General features: G+C 46.1%; 1 protein-coding gene across 1 annotated transcript in view; it reads right to left on the reverse strand.

Annotated features, from left to right (window-relative positions):
* Positions 1 to 1,527: 1,527 nt before the first annotated feature.
* EXOC4 (exocyst complex component 4) overlaps positions 1,528 to 14,268 on the reverse strand; it is a 572,497-nt gene continuing 559,756 nt past the window's right edge. The window contains exon 18 of the mRNA XM_061638085.1: positions 1,528 to 3,922. Coding sequence (XP_061494069.1) covers positions 3,685 to 3,922 — 238 coding nt within the window. The 3' untranslated portion in view covers positions 1,528 to 3,684. The remainder of the gene's footprint in view (positions 3,923 to 14,268) is intronic.

Consider the following 14,268-nt stretch of genomic DNA (forward strand, 5'->3'; position numbering starts at 1 on the left):
CACTGAGCTGTCCAGCAAAATACCTTTGGCAAATCATCAGCCGCTCTATTAGAGAGCCACCCTTGCTTGTTCTTGGATGAACCTGAAATTGGGCTTTCTAATAGTCAAAGCTGCTTCTCGCTACATCTGCCTGGTAGACTGTCATCACAGACTTGGTCCCTCAGCAGATATTTCTCGTTTGTGTAGACTAGGAAGCGGAGAGTGTCTTCCCGATTACAACCCATGTACCAGTTTAGAGGAGGCGACACTGGCCTACTGCAGAATCTTTTCTGGAGGCTCCCCTTTATACCTGGGATGGGTTTAAAGCTCAAATTAAGCTCAAAGCAGGGTGTATGCATCTGTTAATATTTAATAGCAAACCCCATCTTAGTATGTGCCCCAGTGCTGTGTATTAATGTGGCTCAAACGGTACGCAAAGGATCGTTCCTCCTGACATCATTCTCCCTCCCTCCACCCTGCCCAAATTTGTAGTGGTGCGAGCCAGTGGCAGTGGCACCTTGAGGGAGGCACACCCATGGTGCTGGGGCTGTGTGCATTCCTGGAAAAGAGGAGTCCCCTCCCCATGCTTCCCTTCTAGTGCTAATGGGATGAGCAGATGCCTGCAAGACAGAATTGGCCAGCTGGAGGGGAGCTCCTTCTCCCCTGCAAGTACCCCCCAGACCATTTTAGAGTAGTTTCCCTCCCCCCAGCTGGGAAATCAGAAGCAAGTTTTCCTTTGGGAAAAACAGTCCTGGGTGGTGGTGGTGGAAAGGAGCCAGCCAGTGTAGAAGGGGTTAAGCATTCCTTCTCCCTGCTCTGCTATCAGCCCGTGACTGCCTCCCCACCAATCCTTCCCAGGCCATGGTCTGAAAGCACATGAAGCCAGCTCCCTGCTGAAGCTAAGCAGGGTCAAGTCTGGTCAGTGCCTGGATGGGAGACCGCCTGGGAACCACGTGTAGGCCACCTTGGGTTTCAATCATGAAAAGAAAAGGGGGTATAAATGTAATAAATAATAATCCTTCCCTTCATGTTAGCACATGAAAGTGCAGTCAAGGAGGCCTGCTCCCCTGCCCCCAGGTCTGTACTGCTGCCAGAAGTGGAGGCCAGTGGAAGGAAGACGTGAGTGCCCTTTCTCTTGCAAGATCTAGTTCCATCGCCTGTGGCCAAATCCTGTTCTATGTTATTCTCCTGTGGATGAATGATTACAGTGCTTTTATATGGGATTCTTCAACATGCCACTTGCTCATAGGGTTGGAATAAAATGTTTAAGTTTGCAGCTGGCTGGTGAAAGCCATGCTAAGTTTTACCACTAAGATGCCACCAGCCCAGGGCCATTATGAACAAGTGCAGCAATATCTTTCCAGCAGGCCTCCTGGGTTCCTGTGAAAACGTCTTTCCTCTTCATGCCTGAAATGTTACTATTTGTAGGGTGGCGGGAAAAAGCCTTACTAAACCCTGCACTGCAACCTTCTTAAAAATCCTTGCCCAGAAGTTGCTGAAGTAGCCTAAGAGAATACCAGTGCATCCAAACAAACCACAATACAATAATTAAGGGCTCCAAAACTATCCTTTAATTTTCCAGTTGAACCAAAAGGAAAGCAGTGTAAGCAGCTGGCGAACAGAGCACGACCAGACAGGGTGATTCCTACTTTGAGCTGCAGGTAGAGGCAACAAACAGCTTGTATGAAGTCTGTCCTGCAGTGAAGGGCAAAACTGTTGTCAGGATTGTACCCTCCCCGCCCCCAGGATTATAAGCAAGCAGCCAGAGATTTCCGGGCTCTCAAAGGTGAAGGGAAGGTAGGTGTCTATGGAATTGGTTGACCCAAGTCTTTTCTGCAACAGCCAGAAAAGTGACATTGACCCCCAGTTTGCAAATCACATGAAACCATAGTTAAAAATAAACATATGAACTATTAGTATGAACTAGCAGCATGCTGTTGCAAGCTATTCAGGGGTCTCTGGTTTGCTCCTCCCCTGCTCCTGCTGTCGCTGCATTGGGAAGGAAACAAATCAGAGACGGGCTTCATGTTATGTGTGAACCAGCACTTGTGGTTTGTTTCCTCCAAACAAACCATGAGTGGTAAGTCTAGGAGAAAACCTTGGCTTCCAACTCATGGTTTGTCGGGAGAGAAACATACCACAAGTGCTGGTTCACACATATTCTGGCTTGTTTCCTCCTGGGGCCAGCAGCAGCAGGAGCAGAGGAGGACCAAAGCAGAACAGCTTGCACCAGCATGCTGCTCACTCATATTAAACCATAGTTTATTTTTAACTATGGTTTCATGTGATGTGCAAACCACACCATAATTAGGAACAGATCTGGGTTAGCTGTGGCATTGATGAGGTAAAACTCTATAGAAAGGCTTCGTAGTATCTTTAAGATATCACCCAACACACTATGGCTATGACCTAGTTGTGCTCAAGCTGAAATCTGGGGGACATCCAGCTGATATTCTTGCAATGATGGCTTGGAGTCTACCATGCAGACAGCACACCTTACACTGGTTCTATAGCCATCTCTGTCAAGCAAGGTGGGACCTGTCTAGAATGAACTTACTGCATATCGGCTGCATGGATCAAGTGTGCTATGTGATCAAACATGACCTCTCAGGCTTGTTGTAATGCCAGAAGTGCCCTTGGGTTGCAAGGTGTTGAAGAAAGCTGTCAATGACTAAAGTTCTGCTTTTGAATTGGAGAGAAAAACCTCAAAAGAAAATCACAATCCCTATTCGATAGCTAATGACCTTTGTGAATTCAGGGCCAACATCTTCAGGGAGGTCCAGCAACATTTGCTAAAAATAGTAAATGGTCTTCTCTATTGATCAAGTAGTAACTTACCACAGAATGAATGTAGGCATTTACTAAGCTGGCCAGCTGTTAATTGATGAAGAGAATCTTTCCACAACCAGCTGAAAAACTGGGGAAACAGGAGTGACAAAATTCTCACTACATAGCTAGACGACAGAGACAACCGGCTGTATACCATGGCTAATGGTTGTCTGAATAAAACCAAAGCAATGGACCAATGCAGTATCTGGCCAGCTCTGCCTTAGCATCTATTCTCTGCTTTCAGGCATGAGTTTACGTAGTTTTCCGAATGGACCAGTTACATGTTATTCAAGATGGCAGACAAACTCCATCGGCAGCCTATCTGAGAAAAGAAGAAGCTTCAAAACAAGTACAGCTGTGTATCATGATAGCATTTGCACGATCAGCAACTAATCGGTATGAAGTGGGAGGGGAGTCTCATTCCACTAGTTTTCATAGTGAGAGTTGAAGTTCAGCTTCAAACTGTTCATCAGCTTTTCTCAACAAAGGAGATCCAACTAGATCAAATGAACGACAGGCATCCCTCCTCCTCCTGTTCCCAACCCTTACACTCAGCTAAAGAAATCCGTCAGAACTCAAAAGGAAAGGACTCACCAGTCATTTGCATTCAGTTTTGTCTTGGTGACAAACATTGGTGATTCTCCTCTTGCCACAGAAATGGTTTTCAACCACCGCCCCCAAAAAGCAATGGCAAATATTTTCATGAAAAGGGTGTAAGACCCAAATATCACACTGTAGAGATATACCGCCCCCCCTCGCTTTGCTATAACAATGCAACTCCCATAACAATGCAATGCTTGATTGGCTGCAATCAAACATGAAGCCACTCTGGCTCCCCACCCCCACCCCCAGTAGAAAGGACCAGAGCCGTGTGAATTACACAGTGGTGATTTTCTTGTCCTTCGTGGCTTGTTTGATAGCTGCCTGCTCACAGATGATCTCTTTCAGGCGCTGTAGTCTCATGTTCTGGGTGGTTTGGTCCCCAACGCCGGTCTGGCTGCGGTGCAGCAAGCTCAGGGCATAGATGTACTCCAGCTCAGTGTATTTCACCCCTTGGTCCACAACCAAATTCAGCAACTCATCTGCTGTGTTGTATAGCATCTCATAGTATTGCCTGCAATGCAAAGACGAAAAATCCATAATCACTTCAACCATGTTTCATCCATCCAATTCATTTTTTTTCCTATGAGGACGGGGTGATTCTGATGTAACATTTTTGCTCCTTGGAACAGCATCTCCGTGACACTCTCACCACTGGCTGATGCTGGTCTTCAACGGAAAGGCCATAATTTACCGGTGGGTTGAGCAGAAAGGATGACAGGAAAAGAGGGAAGGGGGGAAAAATGGGCAGAGATGTATGAAAGGTAAATAAAGTAAAATAACCGAAGACAGAAAATTAAAACGAGTCCCGTGTAGAGGGTTCTAGTTAAAGGTGCTTCTGGGATGAAGGCCTCTTTCAGGTCCAATTTTCTGCCTCCAGAGGAAGAGCCATTGTAGGGGGAAAGCTGCAGCTCAGCAGCAGAGCATCCGCTTCACACGCAGGAGGTCCCTGGTTCCATCTCCAATATCTTTAGGTACCTATTTATTAAAGGTATATCCCGCCCTTCCTCCCAGAAGGAGCCCAGGGCAGGTAGGGAATGTCCCTGAAGTGGAAAATTCCACTCTCAGGGGTCGCTGGTATTAGTATGTAAATAAGGTGGAAGGAGACGGATGTTGCGACAGGATGGGGCAGACAAAAGATGAGTATGTGCGTTCATACTTCCTCGTAATGGAGAATTACCTGGCGAATCACAGAGCCAGGTGGAAGCAGGAAACAGGTAAAGCCCCTGATTGGGTACCTTGGGACACATGACTGTACCTTGTATAAACCTATAAAAGACCCTTGGTGTGGGGAAGAAGGCAGTCTCCCGCCATAGCACATGCTAGCAGGGACTCCTTACAATTGTAAGTATAATGAACAGCTGTAAGCTTCAACCTGCCTCAGTGCTGTTTCCTGGACAAGGGCTCCATTAAGGAAAAAATTCCACAACATCCCCTGTTCTGAAGCCTTGGACAGCCATTGCCACTCAGGGTTGACAACACTGAGCGAGACGGAGGGATGCCTAGACTCAGAGCGTTGGTTTGGAAAGAGAAAGTCATCTACGCTGCTCACCGTAATCTCTCATTGGGCTGAGTAGACATCAGCTCTGGGGTCCCCCACCCACAGGAGGGGCACATGGCTGCTGTTGCTATGGCAAAAGTACATGCTGAACATGCTCTCTTTCCTGACTAGAATCCAGAACTCACTGCTTTCAGAATTCACCTACCACTCCTTGGAGAATCAGATTGTTTTTAATTAAAAGAAACAATTATAAAGGTGACTGCGGGGGGGGGGAACTTGCATATTTAACTGGCTGCAATTAAATACACTGCTTTGTTTGCCCTGGTCTTGCCTTTGGCCAGCCGGCCTACACATGTGAAATTATTCACTTGATTAGCCACTCAGCTCAAGGTCTGCCTCCTCCATCTTCGCAAAGTATTAATAAATATTGATCAGCCGTGCTTCCTGTTTGCCTTTACCAAAGCAATTCCAATAGGCCTGCTCTCCTGATGTTATCAAATAATGAAATATGAAAGGGGGGGAAGAGAATTTGCCTCTTGATTAGCCTTCATTCCTTTTGCATAGTTTTTGCCTCCAGCCATCAGAAATGTTTTGTTTGATTTTCAGGAAAGGTGAGAGGGACACACACATTCTGTCTAGCGGCAGAACTTTTAATCAACAGGAGCCCCCACCCCAACCTGCCTGCTGCCTCCTCTTGTCTTGGTGCTTTATTCCCACCTTCTGTGGAACCAACATCTCTGATCAGGAAAACCACGTGGTGGATCTATTGCTGGGTTATGCCATTTCATACCACAGGTATCAAATGCCTGAATGCTCCCCAAAATGAAAACTACTTGAATGGACAAACAAGCAGGTCAGGGGAAAAAAGTTCCTTCTAGCCTCATCATCTCCCTAACATGCTAGTCATGCTTTTTTACACGCTCCCTAACATGCTTTTTTTACATGCAGTCAAAACAAGCCTTCCTCCATTTGCGCTCTGATGGTTCAGTCTAGGAGAAATTGCACCATATGATGTTTCTGACCATGCCTTTGAGTCGTTTCCTTACATTATTGTGCATGGTACAGTGTCCTCATAAGCCCACTCAGGTTTACTATTCTTGTTATGTGCAGCGTGGTGGAGAAGAGGAGAGACTCTGTGGACCTGATGTGATGGGCCATGTATTGTGGAACGGGTTGTAGGACCTGGAATGTATCAGAAATAGTGGAAATTTTACTTACCATGAATTGCTATTGGCAGACTGGAGGACACTCTACTGACAGGGATGACCCTCCCCTGGGAGTGATAGGCAGGGTCTTTTCCAATCTCCTCCAGGGGGAGGAGTTATCTCTCTCACCAGACCAACTGGCAGAGTGAGATGGCTCCTCCACCTCTCCCAAACAGCACACACAAAACACACCAAACACGCAGGAAACCACCCTAAATAGCCTATAAATAGCCGGGCCTAGATAGACTCTGAAACCACCTGGCCACAAACCACTCCAACTCAGAGACAAACTACACAGCCTTCACCAGCATTCACCAAGCAGAGGACGCGAGAGGAGGGCAGAGTGTTTTCCTCTCCAGGCTGCAAACAGCAATGCATGGTAAGTAAAAATTCCACTTTCGCCAGACTGGACTGAAGGACACTTGGTTGACAGGGATGATTAAAAGAGTGTAGGACCTGGAATGTATCAGAAATATTACGTTTCCAGTTTCTAGATGGCCCACTTTCACCCAGGAGCAGTGTGTCAGACACTTCTCAATGGTGCAGTCCCACACTGGTGGAGGAAGGCATGCATGCAGGCACGCAAGTGGAGCAGCAACATGGGCAAGGCAAATCATGCAGGCCTGTCCCCAAGCTATTCTGACCCAAGTGGGTGAAAAAACTGGGGTGGGAAAAGCCTAGGAAACTGCTCCCGAACACAATTCAGTTGCTGCATTCTCCCGTGACAGGGGACTTGGGGTGCTGCTGAGGCCAGAGCACAGCTCCAAGGCCTCGTGGAACCCAACTGACCCCAAAGATGGTGACACACCAGGAAGTGAACCACTGCACCAGAAGGCGAGATTCCAGTTGCCTGCCCTCCTAATTTACATCACTGATGGTTCCAAGGCGAGAGTGGCAGTGACTTCAGCAGACACCCCATTTTGGCAGCCGGAGAGGGGAGGGGAGCAATGGGCAGAGTTACAGGCTAGTTGCCGACATGCTCTCGTGTGGTTGGGAGCCTCCAAGGAAGAAGCTGCTGTTCCAGTCTGAGAACATTTCCACTTAGAAAGGTCAGGAAGGGGGTGGTGGAAAAAATCCTTTGCTTCAGACCTTGCAGAGCGAATGGCAGCCAGAGACAATACTGACCAATGCTTAGACTCAGGAGAAGGTGTATACTGACCAGCAAGCTGCATGCCAATTCCAAACCAGAATATCTATGATGGCTGTTCATTTATCGAGCCCCATCAATGTACATGGGAGCCCTACAAAGAAAGCAACTTTGTAGTCGAAAGAGAGACAAGTCTCTGCCCTCCAAAGCTCCCAGTCTTAATTTTGAGTGGGGATATAGTGAGAGAGAGGAGACAGAGAGATATGAGCAGGGGGAAGGCTTGAATAAGGCAGCCCAAGCGAACAGGGGATGAGCTACTTTCCGTGAAGGAATTCTGGAACATTTGAGGAGCTGCACCACTGAAATTAATGCAAAGATTTTCTCTCTGTCTCTTGGGAAGAAATCAAATCTTATCCAGATCAGGATTCAATCAGGAATTCCACCTGACTACCTCGTGAAACATTGTTTTTTTTTATGCAGACTGGTCTGGGGTTGGAGGTGAAAATTAGCATTTAAATGGAGAAAAGTATTGATGGCACTCAAGGGAGATTGTTTCATCTTGGTTGACTTTCCACAGAGATTTATTGTTTTTTTTAAAAAAAAGAAATCTAGGAATTTTCCTCCAAGTCAGGCAGTTCAAGATATGATCATTTCTCCCCACAGAGCCTTCCCAGAAGAAGGCGGCTTGTAAGAACTTCATTCGTATTAAAAAAGACCGTGGCGTTCTGGTTCAAGATCCCATTCATATGTTCTGAGCGGGGAGGAAAGTCAGGGATCAGCCGCAGAGTTCATGCTAGCCGCTTGTAAAGACGTCTCTGACGGACGGGCAGGAAAAACGACAAGAGCCGGGTTGTGTTCTCAAGAGCCACGGCTACTCAACGGCTGATAGCAATGGGCAAGATTGGCCTGTAATGAGGCCCACGGCCAGAAATTGTGTGCCCAAGGGCAGGCATCACTGCAGCAACTCACAGCAATGATGGACCGCAAACAATAAAACTAACTGAAGACAAACACCTAACTTACTAGAAATGCAGCATCATAAACTCTGTGGGTCAAAAGCCCATCTGCACAAAACAATCCTTCTGAAGGTTGGAGGGAATATATGAGCCTTCCAAGTGGCAGGGGGGGGGGGAATTCCGTTCAGTTCACATTTAAAAGCAAACCTCTTTCCAACCATCCTTTGAAATCCACACTTTTCTGAATATTGCAATGCAGTTCTCCAGCCAACTAATTCATGCAATAATGCATATTAGTGGAAAGAGTATACCGAAATGCATTTATGCAGGGAGATGTTGCTTTGCAAAAAGGTGTATAAGGCAAAATTGTACACAAAAATATGAATATTAGGAGAAATTCACAGTAAACTGCTGATAAATTTTCACGAGGACTTGTTTTTTTTAGCAAACATGTGGTAATGTGGAAAAACAAGCAATTGAAGGAAACTAACATTAACAGATTTGCCCATCCCTGCTTCCAAGGGTGGGAGCTCCAGAGCGTACATGCCACCACCAAGAGGGCCCTATCCTGCATACTCAGGCACACCTCAGATGGTGGTGAGATATGGACCAGTTTTCCTAGAAGATCTTAACAGATTGATTTAGGAAGAATCACACGGAAACAGCTGGTCCTTCAGGAATACCAGACCCAAACTGCATATGGCTTTAAATGGAGCAACCAGCACTTTGAATGGGGTAGGACAGCCACTGTGAGCCAATGAAGATTAACAAGGCATGGAGTCACATGCCACAAATAATGGACCCTTATCAGCCAGCTGTAGTTTCCAAAGGCACTCAATACTGTGCAGGTGAAGACAAAGTCAGTAAAACATTTAGAAAATGCCTGGCCATAGCGGTCAGCTATGGAATGAGCAACCTCTTGGGTGATCTGATGAGTCACCATATAGACCCATCACAAAGCAGCAGTCATGTCATTCAGCAGTCATGCGCACTTCACCTAGCAAAACCCACAATCATTGACAAACTATTTTTTTTAAAAAAGAAAGACCCCCCCCCGCCAACAGCTCCATCTGTGCTGCACTGCAAGTGAAAAAGGAAAGGAGTGTGAGAGAGGCAGCTTGAGCCCATTCAAACCCACTGAATATTGCTTCCAAAAACATCCTCTGAGACGGGGTCCCCTTAGCCCCCCACAAAATGATGAGAAAAAGCAGAGATGAAAATTCCCTCCTTCACCAAGTGGAACTTTATAGGGCATTAAAGAAACACCCTCTACATTTATCTAAATCTTTAATTAGTTCTATAATATACTGATGATATCAGGCCTAATTAAATTTATACAGATAAAGGGCAATGAAATTCTAACGAAGTGAGCTGGAAAGTACATATTAAACAGTAAATTTAATGGTTCAGGCCGATAAATGCAATTTCCTACACAAAAACTAAATTCAATTTAGTGTGTTGTATTCAAATTGATTTTGCATGTGCAAATTATTTGAGGGGAGGGAGGAGAGAGCTGGGATCTTGTTCATATATCAGTAAAACTGCTAATCCAGTCTATTTAAACATCACTTATTAATGCTTGCCATTGCACGTAAGTCAGACAGATTTGCATTTTTACTGCACAGAGTACAAAAATTATCTGAACTGGATACCACTTTATAAAGAATATTAAGCGACTTCCCTCCCTGCAAACAAGGGGGAGAGGTGGAAATGAAATGCCACCCTGAAGAGGAGGAAGGAGACAGTCAGCACTTTGGCGGAAAAGGCAAAGCCAAGAGTGCACCAGTCAGCATAAAACAGAATACAATTTTAGCTGCCCGCTGGGAACAACAAAGGCAGCAGTGAAGAGCATCCTGCCGTGCAGAAGGTGAACTGTGTTGGAACTGGACCCAGAAGCCTGATGCTGGAACAAAAGATCTCTAGGGCTATTATGATTCATTGCATATACAGCACTTGTAATCACTGGGTCCCTCATTATCTTTAGTGCCTTTGACTTCATAAGAAACCGTGCTCCCATTTTACAGACTGGGAACCCAGGATGAGAGATAGCTTGCCAACGAGTATGCATGGATGAAGCTGTTCTGTACGAAGCTGGATCATCGATCTATCTGAACACTCACTGTCTGCTCTGCCTGGAAGTGACTCTCCAAGGTCTCCGGTGCAGAACTTTCCCAGCCCTCTTACCTGAGTCCCTTTAAAACAGGAGCTGAACATCTTGCCCAGATGTAGAACTGGGCATCAAGTCTTGGGCAGGAGAGATGGGATCAGGTTCATTGGCCTTTGGACATCTAAGGCATGTATATTTTAGGACCAACCTTATTTTGTGAGTTTAGCTTGCTCTTAATTGTTTTTAATGCTGTATTTTAAAATTGTTGTAACCCACCCTGGGACCTTTGGGTGAAAGTGGTAGTAGTAGTGGTAGTAGCAGCAGGAGCAGCAGCAGTAGTAGTAATAATAATAATAATAATAAGGCAATCAGGAGGAGGTAAATTGGGAAGACAAGGAACAGGAGCATGGAGTCAGGCAGGAGGCTTCAGAAAAAGCCCCTCTAGGAGTTGCAGGCCACTGAGGACCAGAGCTTCCCAGACCAAGCAGGTGCAGGAGGACAAAGCTGAGGGTGTGGAACAGAGACGCTGCTCTGGGCAAAAATGGCCAACCTACCTGCCAATAGTCTGTTCAGGGAATGATGCTTTCTGCAGGGGAAACTGTGCTGGATAAAGGCCCAGGGAGTGAAATGAACCCCAGCCGTGTCCTCGTCCCCAAGCAGCAGAGCAGGACTGAAGAGAACATCCTGACAACATCCAGGCAAAAGACATTTTAGTGCCTGGGGTGGAAAATCCAAATGACATCCTCTGCTCCAGTAATTAACAAGGGACACTCTCTGGGGAGTTCTGCCACACGAGCTTCGCTGAAATGAACCAACTGCACTCTGGGGCAGCTCTGGTTAATTTTAATGACCTTGATGTAATCCCAGTGGGCTTGCAGCCCAAAGCATCTAGAGGGCACCAGCTTGGGGAAGGCTGTACTAGGTGTTCCTGGGGAGATGAGGGTCTGCCACGGCCACATGCCACGATAAGGCTAACGCAATGTCTGTGAAATGAGCTAGCCTGTTGTTCCAAGTCCCTGTGCCCCTTCTGCTTTTTAATCAATGACTGGAGTCAGAGCAGCAAAATCCGCTGTTTTCTCCTCTCTGGCTAGTGGCTTGTCTCTTTGTAGTCTCCGTTTGGTTATCAGGTACCCCTTATGAGTTATTTTCTGCACATTGTACTACGCAGTAAATTTGACTGGGTGTTAATGAGCCAGATGGGATATACTTCATGGTAACATTTTCCAGTGTACACACTCTTTCTCTCCCCCCCTCTTTTTCTTGTGTTGTCAAATAGGAAATGTGTACATCTGCTGATCCCCTCTTGGTTGGTGGCTTCCCTGCAGATGCTTTCCCTACTGCCTGTGGCCACGGATCTCTCATTGGAAGGGATGTAAGAGGAGCCCTGCTAGATCAGACCAAGAGCCAGAAACTCCAGCATCCTGTCTCCAAAATTAGCGAGGGCGATGCTTCTAGGAGGCTAAAAAGCAAACCACGTTTTTCTGCTCATTCTTGGAGGACACCTCATACTGGCAGGGAAACATCTATGAGGTAAACAAAATAAGGGACCCGTTCAGGGCAGGTGATCAGACCACAGTTCACATGGGGAGGGTTCTTTGAGACATGGATGTGTGCCTGTGATCTACCATGCATGTGCTTGGCCCCAAGATCAGTTCACAGCTAAATCGCTTTTTAAAAATGTGTTTTTTAAATTTGTATATTTGTTTTTAATGTTTTTAATTGTTGTAAACCGCCCAGAGAGTTTCAGCTATGGGGCGGTATAGAAATGTAATAAATAATAATAAATAATAATAAACCAGCTCTCAGCAAACAGGACTGAAGGATGAATTGAATGATAAGAGCAAAGCAGTTAACTGGATTGTGGGCTGGGCTTTATTTGACAAATATAGGCTTATCCACAGTTTACATTAACTCAAAAAGTAATTAGATTTTAAGCTAATATAGTCAGCGTGTCTGTCAGGCAGATAGATGTGTATCAGGATCTAGCTTAGCTTATCGGTTCTGTCAAGTAATGTTCATGCACAACACAATCTATTTTGCTTTAAACCTCCCCTATCCCTGCACCCCCACATGCCAAAAACGAAGCACTCGTTCCTTAAATCTCTGTTAGCGGCAAATGTTTATTCTTGGCTGCACAGAGCCGGTTAATGATGCGGTGGTTTGGACCGATGCATTACAGAGAGAACGAGAGAACGTGTATGCTGAAATCCCACATCTGATGTGTGAAGTTCAGGGGTTCCCATCAGGCAGCCCACAGATGCCACTCTGAGCCATTCTTAGACAGCCTCCATCTGCCAGATATGCTCATGCTAATCCATGGGCAAAAATCAATAATCTGCCTCCTTAACGCCATGCTCTCTACTTTTCTGGCAGAAGGCTTCAGAGGTGCGGCAAAAGAAGAGAACATGAACGCTGAGTTTCAACAAAGCCATCTGACTTCTGAGATGGGCACCCTCTTGGTGCTAAGATTGGCAGAGTTCTTAGTGAAATTTCTCTTACTCTAAAGATGAGCTTTGACGGTCTCATTTTAATCTATTCTAACAATATTTTGCCCTTCCATGCATAGCTTCCCCAATAATGAAGCAGGTTATCGAAAGCTGCAAAGACAAACATCGGAGATGAAGACCAGCAGCCAGCTTAAAGCTGAAGATAAATACATCTGTAGCAGTACAGCAAGAGAGAAAACTGTCCTTGGAATGAATCAAAGTCCTGTGGAAACAGAAAGGTAAAAAGCCATCCCAAGGGCTGTCAGATGCAAATGGTGGTGGCAAGCTTCAGTTTTACACTAAATGCAAAAACGGAGAAGGCTGAAGCCCTAATGAATCAGCTGACTATGGGTGCCCGTTTTGCACAGCACTTTGCAGGTGCTGCCAGTCAGTTGGTGGTGCCTGCAAATGCCCATTCAGCTCAACCATGTGTTTACCCGCCTCACACCCTGGGTCACATGTGGCATCAGGTGCAGGACAGGCGGGTAAGTCTTGGCCTGGCCAAAGCAGCCAAATGGGGAGGCCCGTGGGGCGGAGGTTTCCCTGCTGCTGCCCTAGAGGGAAATCTTGGGCAACGGAGAAAGTTGGATTGCAGGACACATGCAGAGTTGAAGAGATACCTAACCTGGCTGGAGAACTTACAATTCGAATCTGAAGAGGAATAGCCCTCCATGAAGTGGTGTTCAGTGCTCAACTGATCTATTTTAGCCATACCTGAGTGACAGCTTTGGGCTGTAGCTAGCTGTAGGCACTGTTGGGGGGGAGCAACACAGCTTTCACTTCCAGGGTCAAGTGACTCCTGAAGAAATAGAAGTTCTGTTGGTGGCTTATCTTAGACTTTGAATGGATTCAAAAGCATCTCTTGACAGCTGAAAGTTCACTGAACATAAGAAGAGTCTGCTAGATGAGGCCAATGGACCATCTAGCCTAGCATCCTCTTCTCACAGTGGCCAACTAGTTGCCCATGGGAAACCCACAGGCAGGAGTTGAGTGCAAAGAGCACTCTTCCCTCCTGCGGTTTCCAGCAACTGGTATTTGGAAGCAAACTGTCTCTGCCTATAGACCCAGAGCATAGCCGTCATGGCTACCAGCCATTGATAGCCTTTTCCTGCATGAATTTGTCTAATCCTCTTTTAAAGCCATCCAAGTTGGTGGCCATCACTGCCTCTTGTGGGAGCGAATTCCGTAGTTTAACTCTGTACTACGTGAAGGACTTACTTTTGTCTGTCCTGAATTTTCCAACATTCACCTTCATTGGATGTCCACGAGTTCTAGTGTTATGAGCGAGGGAGAAAAGCTTTTCTCTATCCATTTTCTCCATGCCGTGCATAATTTTATAAACTTCTATCATGTCGCCTCTGACTCACCTTTTCTCTAACCTAAAAATTCCCAAACACTGCAACTTTTCCTCATAGGGAAGTCGTTCCATCCCCTTTATCGTTGTGGTTGCCCTTTTCTGAACCTTTTCCAGCTCTACATTATCCTTTTTGAGGTGAGGCGACCAGAACTATGCAGAGT

This window comes from Rhineura floridana, chromosome 8 (genome assembly GCF_030035675.1).
Source record: "Rhineura floridana isolate rRhiFlo1 chromosome 8, rRhiFlo1.hap2, whole genome shotgun sequence".
Lineage (NCBI taxonomy): Eukaryota > Metazoa > Chordata > Lepidosauria > Squamata > Rhineuridae > Rhineura > Rhineura floridana.